Source organism: Nicotiana tomentosiformis, chromosome 6 (genome assembly GCF_000390325.3).
Source record: "Nicotiana tomentosiformis chromosome 6, ASM39032v3, whole genome shotgun sequence".
NCBI lineage: Eukaryota > Viridiplantae > Streptophyta > Magnoliopsida > Solanales > Solanaceae > Nicotiana > Nicotiana tomentosiformis.
The window spans coordinates 120,530,379-120,543,624 of NC_090817.1; the positions used below are offsets into that span (position 1 = coordinate 120,530,379).

The 13,246-nt window shown below is 33.6% G+C and overlaps 2 protein-coding genes across 2 annotated transcripts; both read right to left on the reverse strand.

Moving 5' to 3' along the window:
- Positions 1 to 1,643: 1,643 nt before the first annotated feature.
- LOC104112278 (calcium-dependent protein kinase 11) lies at positions 1,644 to 6,877 on the reverse strand. The gene is made up of 8 exons (XM_009622150.4): positions 6,077 to 6,877; positions 4,645 to 4,788; positions 4,385 to 4,537; positions 4,183 to 4,298; positions 2,985 to 3,152; positions 2,480 to 2,704; positions 2,226 to 2,369; positions 1,644 to 1,997 (listed from the first exon to the last, which is right to left on the reverse strand). The coding sequence occupies exons 1-7, from the start codon at positions 6,639 to 6,641 to the stop codon at positions 2,229 to 2,231; spliced, it is 1,512 nt and encodes a 503-aa protein (XP_009620445.1). The 5' UTR covers positions 6,642 to 6,877; the 3' UTR covers positions 1,644 to 1,997; positions 2,226 to 2,228.
- An 816-nt stretch (positions 6,878 to 7,693) lies between these two features.
- LOC104112279 (subtilisin-like protease SBT3.9) lies at positions 7,694 to 10,955 on the reverse strand. The gene is made up of 3 exons (XM_009622151.4): positions 10,362 to 10,955; positions 9,271 to 9,368; positions 7,694 to 7,965 (listed from the first exon to the last, which is right to left on the reverse strand). The coding sequence occupies exons 1-3, from the start codon at positions 10,541 to 10,543 to the stop codon at positions 7,901 to 7,903; spliced, it is 345 nt and encodes a 114-aa protein (XP_009620446.1). The 5' UTR covers positions 10,544 to 10,955; the 3' UTR covers positions 7,694 to 7,900.
- Positions 10,956 to 13,246: the final 2,291 nt, after the last annotated feature.

Below are 13,246 nucleotides of genomic sequence, written 5' to 3' on the forward strand. Positions count from 1 at the left end.
TTGATTGAAATGTACCCTACATTCGCATTCAACTCCTAAATTAACATCTATCTTTTTTTGGATCTTTTTATTTACGAAAAATGGTCAAAACTGTCCCTGAAGTATTAGTGTACAAAATGCCCTCTGTCCACCTATTTGAATAAAAATATTTCTGCCGTTATTTTTTTGGCTCAACATTATCCTTATTACTAGCAGAAAATTCTAAAAAGAAAAGAAAATTTAATTAATACCCACGTGTCACCGTCCCATTGGCCTAACTTAAACCCTAAGCCAAATTATAATTAAACCTACCTGTAACCCGACCGGATAGATGCGCACCAATTTTAAAACATACTAACTCTCTCTCTCCTCTACCTCTTCGCCATTTCGTTTTAATGAGCATTTTTTATGAATGTATGTCTACAATTATTCATGAAGCAAACCCAAAATAGAGTACTCTATTAGAGTAATTTTTATGGAAGATAGAAGGAAATGTCATATTCTTCTTTATGCAAAAAGTTTAGATTCTTTTTGTTTATGTAATGGGTATTCTTAATTTATTGTATTTTTTTATTTGAAATTTCTGGTGGTTTGCGTCATTATTTTTTGTCATTCCTCTATGAAAATCTGAGAATTTTTTTCAATTTTATTACTATTTATGTAATGTGTATTTCTATTTTAAATTTATTTCGCTATTTGTTCTATTAATATGTAAGCTTTTATGCTCTACGTAACATGTATTGTGCAATTATCACATTACATACACACTGGGTTCATATGATGTACTAATAATAGTCGACAAATTCTTCACTAATATTTATTTTCTTCTTTTGAAATCATTTTTTTATCATGGATTCAATTTTTTCGATTAGATTACTGTGCTAAGTCTAGTTAAAAAAAGAAATTTCTATCCATAATTTGTAAGTGAGATGGGCTGCTGTATTTGTTGCTATTTCCGGCGAATTCGCCGGTGAATTCCACTCAAGTAGCAACGAGGAGAATATATATATATATATATATAGAGCGAGAGAGAGAGAGAGGAGTTGTGTTTTAAAGTCGGAGCGGGTCAATATTCGGACGGGTTACAGGTGAGTTTAATTATATTTTGGTTGAAGTTCAAGTTAAGCTAATGGAACAGTGACACGTGGATATTAATTAAATTTTCTTTTTTTTCAGAATTTTCTAATAGTAATAAGGGTAATGTTGAGCCAAAAAAATAATGGTAGGGGCATTTTTATTCAAATAGTGTGGACGGATGATATTTTTGTACCAATTCTAATACTTGAGGGGCAATTTTGGCCCTTTTCCCTTTTATTCACTAACCTTCTTAATTAAGAGTATATTTCTCCTTTGTTAATTGTATTGATGTATTCCGTTTTCTTTTTTTTCTTTTCCAGTTAATTTTGCTCCTCTTCAAGAATAACGGGAAAGGTCCCGATGATAGAATTGAGAAAAATGAAAAATGCAGTTTTAATAAAAACAAACTTTCAACAGAAAAAAGTAAATAATTGAACCTACCTTAAGAAAAAAATCTCATTGTTCGGGAACCAAAAAGAATTGATGTCATTTGTTATGATAAATCAAGCTTGTACAATTGGAAATGAACTAAAGACATAAAGGAAAGAAGATTTACACTGATTTTAGTGTTTTAACATATGGCAAAATGATAAACAAGTGTTATTCAATATCTAGTAACACCAAATTAATATAGACACAAAAGAAGGTTTTTACAACACTCCTCAAGTACAGACAACAGTGGTCTAAATTTGTGAAATAGAGGAGAAGCCGTCCAATTATATAGTAAGATAAAGCAGCAACAACAATAATTTTGCTACTATAGAACTAAACCTATCTACCATGTCAAACAATAGAACACCATGCACCAATCTCTCTTGGTTGCAGTCCAACATTGTCTCGGCAAATGCAGCTCTAGCTAGTTGACTCTTCCCTGGTTCGATTGAAAGCCTCACCATCTCCCTAGATCCTCGATTGGTCCAACGTTTTTCTATCAGCTTGGTCTGGTAAAGAATCACGCTAGGATCAGAGAGGTGAGTGCTAAACAGGCTAAACTTAATGTTTAACATGATATCTAAGGCAAAGAGTTAAAGGAAAAGATGCATATATCAGAAGTGCAGTCTGAAATTTTGAATGAGATATATCTTTCCTTTTTCAAATTTATCGACAAGTTGGATTGGTTTTTGATAGAACAAGTTGTTAGCTAAACAAAAGATAACAGTAGTAGAAACCTTCTATTGATTTTTGTCACAGTCATTTGCTCCAAAAGCATCTGCCAAGTTAAAATTCAAATTGCCTCTCATAGTTCTGGCTGCAAATCCTGTATTTCCCTTCTTCATCATTGTCGCAAATTCTCCATAATCTATACGTCCATCCTGCAAAACAGAAATTGACATTACCTTGGTTGTTCTCAGAAATCAGATCAAAAAAGTAAATAAATAAAATACTGAAAAGCTATATTGGACAAGTTAGTTTTTCTTCTTACATTATCTATGTCAATCTCTTTAATTATGTCATCCAATTTAACATCACCCAGGCCAAAATCTATGCAAGCCTGTTGAAGCTCATCAGTGGTAATATAACCACTGCCGTCTTTGTCAAAGTAGGAGAATGCAGCAAGCAGATTCTCCTCTCTCTCCATCTTATTCAAATGCAGTGTCGCGGCAATGAATTCACCGTAGTCAATTGTGCCACTGTTGTCAATGTCAGCCTGCAAAAACATATCGCACTATGTCATTTTGCTACTTATTTGGAGGGACTAAAATCGTGGGATTAATTTTCCTACTCGCTCTCTAGAATCACTGTATCAAGTAAGGTCAGGAAACTAATCCAACAATCAGGTAGGATCAAGAAACAGTAACAAAATGGCAAATGCGTATGCTTTTATCTGATGCACAATCTAGTACCAAATGGTATTGAATGGTATAACTCAATTAAGTACATTTTACAAAATCTTTGGAGATTCTGAAACAAATTAAAATGGAAAGTACCGCGTTCATCAAGGCCTTGATTTCAGACTCCACAAGGTCAGATCCTACTCTTTTCAAGCCGTCTTTCAGTTCCTCATATGTGATTGTCCCGCTGTTATCTGTGTCAATCATTTTGAATAACTGCTTTAAGCCTCCTATTTCTTCCTCAGAAAGCCTTTCTGCTATGACCTGTTTGTACAGTGTTTCAATTGTCAGAAATCTATCTAAGATGCATATTTGGGAAATTGAGACACAAAATAAGGATCTCAGTAACATAGAGTAATGCATTGGAAACCATCATAATTGACATGCTGAATAATATGATTTTGAGGTATTCAAAGAAGAACCTGGACTTCAGTTTTTACAAGTTGCTAAAATTCACTGTAAGAAACTTTTGGTTCAACGCATATAGCTGGCTAACAATATTTTTGCACTTCATCTATTGGAGAAAAAATAGTTATATTTGACTACTTGAAGGTACTCAAGGTTTTTCTTAAAATATCTTTGTAACGGTCTGCCAAAGACCAATTTCTCAGGAATACCTATTGGAATCCAAAATTTACTTTTAACACCTACAAAAACTTCTTGGAAGACTATCCTAAGTGATATGTGAACATTTAGCTTTCGATAAATCTTTTACCTTGTTCTTCCCTCTCCATTTTTCTTGGATAACAGATTTTTCGCGCTGAATCACTTGGATTCATTTTTCAAAGACCCCAGAAAAGGAATAGGGTCCTAGATATGTTTCTTGTACAAAATCTTAGCCTTAGGGTTCCTTCTCTAAGGATGCAATATAAAAGTAGTAATATGATAGTTGTCTACTGTGATCCTGCTCCAAGACTTAGCTCATCTCAAGTAAATTTCCAGCTGAACTGTAGAAGGAAAATTCTAGAAAAACTGTTAAATAAATTACAAAATAGTGATATGCATTGCATAAACATAATATCCCAAGAACTTTTCAACAACCCAATATTATGTTTTTAGTCCCCAATGGTGATATGTACTTGATACTCGAACAACAGGCAATGAGCAAATTTCATGCTTTGAAGGTTTATCATACTGCTATAATATAGTGAAGAGATCTAGTATATCTCCAACATCAATTTCAGACTGTTATACTTGTGTTTCTGATCCTAGTTAAGAATTTACGTATGTCAAGTATCTGAACAGTGTTAACCGGCAAAAGAACAAGAGATTATTATATAAAGGAAGTACATACTCGTAAAGCCATTTTCTTGAGTTTGTTCATGTCATAAAACTGCTTTAGGCGAGTCAAAACTGCAGATCCCAAAGGTTTGTCTGGAGCAGCCATATCATTCACAAGCCACGGATGACCTTGAGGAAAAGAAAAACAAGCATTGATAATGAAACTATCTGCTACTACTTCAGTTAATATTACCAATAAAGCAAGTGTGACTTACATAGGACCTCATGTGCAGTTATTCGCGCTTTAGGATCTCTGTTGAGCATCTTTTTAACCAAGTCTTTTGCACTATCAGATATATGAGGCCAAGGTTCAGATTCAAAGTCTATCTTTCCTTTCAAAATCTGCTTGAAGATACCATTGTCTGTCTCTGCAAGTCCAGAAAGTGAAGGAAAAGAAATAGATTAAGTAATTAATCTTGATCGTCATTCCTAGTAAGAAAAGAAGATATATGAAACATCAACGTCGTAAATTTACCAGCCCAAAAAGGAGGAACCCCAGATAATAAGATGTATAAGATGACACCAGCACTCCATACATCTATCTCAGGTCCATAATATTTATGCAACACTTCAGGAGCAACATAATAAGGACTTCCAACAACATCAGATATATAATGCCCTGCAAAACAAGATTAGATGAGGAAAGAAGGCAAATAGTCTACAGTGATAAGAGTTAATTCCAGTATTTGTCAAATATCATATTAATATTACTAGATATTATCTCTTTAATGAGTAAATGTATAGTTGTTGCCATGTGACCAGGAGGTCACGGGTTCGAGCCGTGGAAACAACCTCTTGCAGAAATGCAGGGTAAGGCTGTGTACAATAGATCCTTGTGGTCCGACCCTTCCCCACACCCCGCGCATAGCAAGAGCTTAGGGCAGCGGGCTGCCCTTTTTAATGAGTAAATGTATAGAGAGTCAAATGACTAGTCAGTGACTTTTAAGATCAAGTAGTTAATGTGACTTTACATGGTAGAGATTGAACGGTTATGAGAACGAAAAATGAAATAATGTGTTTTTGGTCGATTTGTAATGCCTAATTTTGATGTCTATGGAAATTGTATTCTCTCTTCGAACTCGCAAAAGGTGACATGCTTATTAGTTTCCAGAAAAGCTGTTGAACTGAATAAATTTTAACATGTTAAAAGACAGAATGACTGAACTTAGCCATAAATCATTGGAACTAAAGTATAAATAACTAAATAAGCACGACAAAGATAAAATTCAATATGAATCCTTGAATTGCAGAGAAAGGACAGGCAGCTTGTGGTAATTTGATGTAATAATGTAGAACAGAAATAGTACCTTGAAATTGAGTTCTGTTACATCCTATAGAAAGGTGATAGAAAAGTTGAAGAACATCAAAATGGACTATAATGCCAAAACCATTTCTAGCTAAAAGATATGACTATAATGAAAGCTGAAAAATCAAAATGGAAAAATTCTCCTAATAATTCCATCAACAACAACAACAAAAAAAAGAAAAGAAAAAAAAAGACAGTATATTCCAACAAGTGTGTTGGAGATTTAGGGAGTGTGGGATGTATGCAGCCTTACCCCTACCCTGGAAAGGCAGAGAGGCTGTTTCCGATAGACCCTCGGCTGAAGAGAAGGAGAAGCAGCGACAAGTAGTAACAACTCAATATATTAAGAAAATTGAGGCAAAGAAAGCAATCAAACAATAGGTAGTAATAGCAATCTGAGAATAAAACGAACACAAAATATTAAGAAAACCGACGCAAAGATAGTAATCAAATAATAATTCCATCAATTAGTAGAAACCAAATTCATTCAAGACAACACAAAATCCATTTGGATCTACTAAAACCATTAAAATTACCAATAAAACCATGAATAATAGAAAGGACAATAAAGGTAAAAGAAGAGTGATCCAAAGAAACAAACCAGGCTTATAGAAAATGGACAACCCGAAATCGGTAGCCTTAAGGGTAGCATCTTCATCAGAACTATCAAAGAGGAAATTCTCAGGCTTAAGATCTCTATGCATAACACCAAGAGAATGACAAGCCTCAACAACCTTAACAATTGTCTTCATCAAATGTGCAGCTTTTCTTTCACTATAATGACCTTTTTGAACAATCCTATCAAAAAGCTCACCTCCTTTACATAATTCCATAACAATATGGACAAAAAGATTGTCCTCGTATGTCCCTTTGATCCTCACCACATTAGGGTGCTCAGATAAATGATGCATTATTTGAATTTCTCTCCAAACATCTTCATAATCTTCCCTGCATAAAAGTTTCCTTTTTGGGATTGATTTGCATGCATATTGAAGGCTAGTTGCCTTTTCTGTGCATTGATAAGTTGTACCAAATTGGCCTTGGCCTAGTTTCTTGCCAAGAGTGTAATGTTCTCTTAATCTTGGTGTTTGGTAAGGGAGGACATTAGGAGATGGCTTTGCTGATGAAGCTATAGGAGGTCTCTTCTTTGCTGCAGCTTGTGCCATTGTTTTCTTAGAACAATTTTGTTCTCTGTTTTGTTTTTTTTTACCTTGAAAAAAATGGTTGTTGTTTCTTGATTTTGGAGATACTGAGGAAAATTCTCAGTTTCTATTTTTCTTTTCCATATGTTAGATTGTTATTTGGGGGGATTAACAGTTTTCTTGATCTATGGTCAGGTTTTCCTGGCGGGAAATGGGGTGTACGTTGACTTGGTGATGTAGCAATGACAAAGTTGAGTGGGATTTGGAAAATGGAAGGGAGACACGTCCAACATCAATCAATTATATATATTTTTTCTTTTCTATTTTAAGACTATTTTTCTTGAATTTCTCTTATTTCCACTAACAAGAAAAACAATTGTTATATAATGTGTATTTTAAACTCTTGTTTTAGGATGACCAATCTCACTTATTGTGAAGAATACCCATGATTATCTTTTAGGTGATAAAAATTTATCCGTAATTTTATTCGTAGTTTTCCACTTATTCTCAATATATGTTGATTCGAACATTTTATATACCGGTTAGAATTTAGAAATGAAGACGTCAACTGAATCGCGCTATACAGTTGATAAAAAGTAATTTTGTTTAGAGCATCAAAATGGTATACATCAACGGAACATTGATGGTTGTAAAAATTCTGTTTACTTTCCTCTGTGGAAATTTTTGAACTATCATCATGTGAAGGATTGGGGAAAAACAAAGTAAAAGATTTCCCCATCTATAGGTTTAACTCAGATACAGAAGCGTGAAGGTGAAAGTTTTTCGCTTACCTACAAGGAAAACACATATTATGTAGATTATACTGAGTATGTTGTTGTTATAAGGAAAACATATAACTTATTCTCGGTTTATGGCACATAACTACTAATTAATCTTGCGACGTGACTTTCAACAACAACAACAATCCCAGTATAATCCTACAAAAGTGAAGTCTGGGAAGGTAGTGTGTACGCAGACCTTACCTTCCACGTTGTGAAGGTAGAGAGGTTGTTTCCGAGAGACCTCAACTCAGAGAAAGCATGCGACGTGACTTCCATCTATCTAAAATTTAGACATAAGGAAAACGGCAGCACCATTTATTTTCATATAATTAAAACAAGTATTACGACATTAAGTAGCACATTTACATTAGGGATACTCTTTCCCATACATGGTACAAAGTAATTTACTTTTTAGCTCAAAACACCATAGAAACAAGCATAGATAAGAAGTCTAAACACATGATGCAAACTTGTTGGAGAAGAGGTCACAAGAGTTGCATTTCACACACGGCCGGTGTGTAACTGAACTGTTTGGCTTGGAACAATTTGTAGCACTCCAGGTTGCTCTGCAAAAGATCACATCTTAGTTAGGCTAGTCTGAGAGCATAAAAGCCCCCAAAAGAACAATGCTGAAAATCATATGAACATATTTTTCAGGAGAGAAAATACAAAAACTGATGCATTGTTGGGTTACAAAATTAAGATTTAAGTAAACAGAAACCAAAATATACACAGTTACCAAATAGTAGGGATCCCGATTTGTCTTGATGTTAGTACTATCCTTGACTTCAAAAACAAGAGTAAAGAAGATATAAAAATGAGGCACTCAGGTCATTTTAGACATCCAGGAAAACAATTCCAAAACCTCAAGAGTTATATGTCAATTGCAAGACATTTTGGTGGACCCCAAGGATGTAATTCCCGATGTGATATAGAGATACTTAGGAGAAGACGTCCACAGTGCATACTGTGATCAGGTAGGACCTGGCATTTAGGCCCTAACAGAAAGAAAACTATAAATTCAACAGCTTTAGCCATGGTTGCTGAATATCAAGCACCGGCTACATCAGTGAACCATGTGAACTGCAATTTATTTAGCCTTCAAAGAATGACACCAGAATATAGCCCAGAACCTCGGACTTGCCCCTGTGATGAACTAGATGGTATGGACCACCGAGAGTAAGGGCGCTCTATGTCTAGGAGCTTGAATTTTTTTATATAGATAAATGGAACTAATAAAAAATTTGAGAAGTAATCCTATGTCTCTGGGCATTTCCTTCCAAAAGAGTTCCAATAATTGTACATCTGCCCTCATTACTTACATCCTTTTTAAGGTAAAGTTGAAAGTCATATCAATAGTGAACCATTTCTCTCATCCTTTTCAGGTAAAGTTGAAAGTCCTATATCAACAGTGAACGATTCGTCTCATACTTTTTCATGTAAAGTTTAAAGTCCCATTGTTAATAGTGGACCATCTTGGTCAAGAACTAAAGATTATGCTCCATATAAAACCACTAAACCTATCCTAGAACAACCCCTACCCCTCTCCCTAAGCACGAAAAAGAAAGAAAGACCCAAACCATTCTACAAAAGTCGAGACAACGATGCTTACTCTATCTTTTGATGGTTCAAAATTTGAGATTAAGCAAGAAAGATAGAAATGTTTATTGTTAAAAAATGTGTGAAAGTCTTCAATAGAACGAAAATATTATATTCAACCCTCAACGTGAATGCCAATACTTCAATATACAAGCATTATGGCTGTCATATATAAATCTCCATACTAATTACTCATCTAAGAAAGAGATACAGATCAACCATATACCAAAATAGGAATCAATGATGTTGAAAGAGAGAGAGTAAAAGCTTACTTGAGAGCTCAGAAACCTGCTCAGCAGTCAGCTTTGCTGAGAATCCACTTGCTGCATGCTTGTAACTGTATATCAACGCCTCTTTTGCAGCCTCCTCACTTTTTGATTTCCATAAGCACACACAAAATATCAGGATCTTTACTCCAAAATTATGCATATACCACACAGTAATACTGATAATTACATATAACTGATAATTGATAGTTAGCATTTTCAATGCCCTTTTTCCTCCACCAAAGGAAACTCAAATGATCTTCAACCCCATCATTCTTTCATTACAACAAATACGGGATTGGTTGAAAATTGGAAATATTATTTCGAGAAGTTTCATACTTTATTCAAATTAAGATCACAAAAGTCAATTTGACTTGTTTCTAATTATCCAAATTAACTTGCAAACACGAAATTGGTACGCACCACTAAATGTTCTTGAAGTTCGAGTATACATTACATCAAATATTTTCATTTCTAGAGCTATAATAATTTTTACTTTAAAAATCTAACAAAATCCTTTAGAATCAGACTACTCTTATAACTTTTGAAATAGGCCAATCACTTGCCTCCTCGTCCCCATTCCCTTAAGAAAATGCCTAGTATGCAATCATTATAAGCAGTTGTTAAGGTGGAAAATATATCCTTGGCAAATATTTCCTTTTACTAATGAAATCAATTCTCTAACCATCTTTCAGTGTTTAGCTTAGTCCTACAAGCTGAAGGATGCGGTAAGACAATAGCATTAAGGTATTTTTCAGCATTAAAGGTGGATAATATTATTCATGTGTTGGTTGAAACAAGCATATAAGTAAAACTTTGTCCCTTATTTTCTAACAAAACACTAGAAAAAGAATTCACCAAAAAAAAAAGGAACTAGGACACATCAAACACACCCAAAGAAAAAAATTGGATCTTGAAGATAATACAAGGACAAAATTCAAACTACATGTGAGAAAAATTCAATTGGTTAACTTAAAAAACAAACAAAATGGCTAAATTTATAAGAAACAAGATCAATCCAACCAAACCCACAACCCCATATTTCTAAATTAAAATTCAAAACAGGAAAATGAACAGAATTGGAAAATAATTCAAACCTGCCAAGAACAGAAGCTAGGGTTTTGATATGATAGTCCTCAGGTTCTAGATCTTCAGGTTTCTCAGTGTACACTATATGAACTTTGGCTTCAATGGAGGGCTGTGAATCTGCCATTGTTACGATGGCTGCAATCAACAAGGAAAGCAATAGAATTGAAGAAAGTATTTGATCTTTCTGCATCACTTTCAATTGCTAAGTACTATTTATAGAGCATTAGGGATATTCTTGGATAAATTGGGAATTTGAGACTTTTTATCCTTAATGACTAAGTTTCAGAATCCTTGCAAGTTACAATACAATGATTTTAGATTTCTTTTCTTGTTTATATGGGAGTATACTTTTCTTTCTTGGGATTAACGGACTAGATTGTCTCTGTCCATACACGGCATGTTGATTTATTCTGGGGGTTGCTACTAATTTCTTAAAAACGGAGGGGAGAAATGTAAATTAATTTTTGCTTGGACACGTAGGTGATAATTTACATTTTGAATTAATTAGGGTGAAGTTGCTTACAATTTGGGTTGTCTAAGGGGAGGGTATTGGGTAGTTAAGGGTTAAAAGTAGGGAGAGAGTAAGGGATCTTAAGGGTACTTTTCTAAAGAAACTTAGGGGTATGGGTTAGGGGTATGGGGTAAGAGTACTTTTATAGGTACCCTACCAATACCTCTATCGGTCGGTGCGGTACCGATATTTAGGGATAATTTTAAATTAAATTTTTTTTTAAAATTATATTTAAATACAAACAAACTTAATGGATAAAAAAAAATTCAAGGCTATGATTTCAATAATTATTAAAATAAAATTATAATTTACGAAATTTTTCAATAATTTATATTGGATCTTCGCTTGAAATTGATAACACTTGTTTTTATGTGTCCCTACTGTCTCCGGTAGATAGTATTTCACTATAGGTATCATCGCCTTCTTAAATTGTTTCTGGAAGGCCAAAGTTTCTTCTCTTCCAATATTTCAGCAAGTCTTTATTTTCTTCATCATCGCAAAGATTATTTCTAATAGTTCTAGGAAAACCTTGAAAAGTAGGATTATATGTTTCTTGTATGTAACGCGTAAACCCCGAACTGCTAAGGATTTATTTCAAAATGATGACCCCCTCTTTAGTATTACCCTTAGCCAATCTATTACTTTTTTTTAAACCAGTTTAGGAGCTATTTTTAATAATAAATAATTAAAATAACAACATAAATATAACAAAAATAAATGCAAAAATTAATAGGAGTGCTAAAATGTCAATTGCAAGTAGAGATAGAGAGAGAGAGAGAGAGAATTAGAGAGATATGAGAGTTTTGTGTGAAAATTGAAAGAATAAAATGGAGTATTTATAGTCTTAAAATAGGGCCAAAGTGTGTATTTGAACAAGCTTAGAGGTTAAAATAAATTAGGGGATAGAGAGTGTTAGAGGGTTAGGGTGGCAAAAAAAGTCGGCTTTGGCTGTTGCCAACGACAATATTTTTTTAAAAAAAAACCGTTGACTAACGGTGCAAAAACGGTCACATTTAAAAAAATAATCTTAAGGGTACCGGTCCAGTACCTTAAGGGTACAAATCGGATCGGTACTAAGGGTATTTTTTTCGGTACCCTCCCATTACCCTTACCTTTACCCAAATCCCTCGCCCCTACCCTCAATTTGGACCAGTACGATGCGGAACGGATATGGGTAATACCTTCCACTTAGACAACTCTACGTACAATAGACCCTTGTGGCCCGACCCTTTTCGGACCCCACACATAGCAGGAGTTTATTGCACTGAGCTGTCCTTTTTTAATCAAAATTAGATATTCATAATTGACCAATACTTTTAGAGATAATTGTTGCTAAGTTATCAATCACTTTATCTTATAATTTGTTTGACCAAACTTTTGAAAAGTCAAAAGTGTTTTTTTAAGGGCTTATCTCGTAGAGTTAGGTGTTTGGTGAAACTTTTAGGTAAAAAAAAATTATATAAGTGCTTTTGAGCTATAGCAAAAACTATTTTTCAGAAGCTAAAAAATAGTGTTTCCCTAAAAGCGCTTTTGAAACCTTGGCCATTCACAAATAGTTTTTCCAAAACACAAACTGCTATTTTCAAAAGTATTTTTTTGAAAAATACTTCTATCAAAAAGTACTTTTAAAATAAATTAATTTTAAATACTTGGTCAAACATGCTACAGTAGACTCGTACTACCATGAAACCTTTTTTTTTTTAATAGCAAAAGTCATTTTTCAAACTAACACCAAGGAAGAATAGGTTTAAGTTTCTTGTAAAAATGAAAAAACAATTCTCATTGTTTGGTTGAAAAACAATTATTGCAGTAAAGGTTGATATTTTTTTTAAAAAAAAACAAGCTTTTCAAACTTTCGATGCAAACATCAATTTTTGACTCTCGGTTAAAAAGGTCAATTCTGATTTAGAGTAAATTTGCGCATTTATTTATTGTATATACTCATCATTTGTCGTACATGATTTTTCTGCAAGTAGGCATTTGTCTTACATGACAGTTATTACTTATTATATTGGCATGTAAAACCGATTTATCATTCTTCAGGCTAAACGGAAAAATGATGCATTATTGGTCACGCGTTAACGATCCATAAACTAAGGTACTTCTTTCGTTACCTATAGGAATGTAAATGGATATTTAAAAATCAACTAAATCGATCGAATCGTATCGTAATGAATTGATTTTTAGATTTTTTTTTATAAAATCGTAGATTTTTATATAAATCTATAATCGTACCGATAATTAGGGTAGATTTTTTATTTTATAAAAATAAACTGAAAATATACCAAACCGTACCGAATAAATTTACATGTGAAAAATATATTTATATATTAAGTTTAAGAATAATAATGTATTAAAATTTTCCTTGGGCCTTGGAATTGT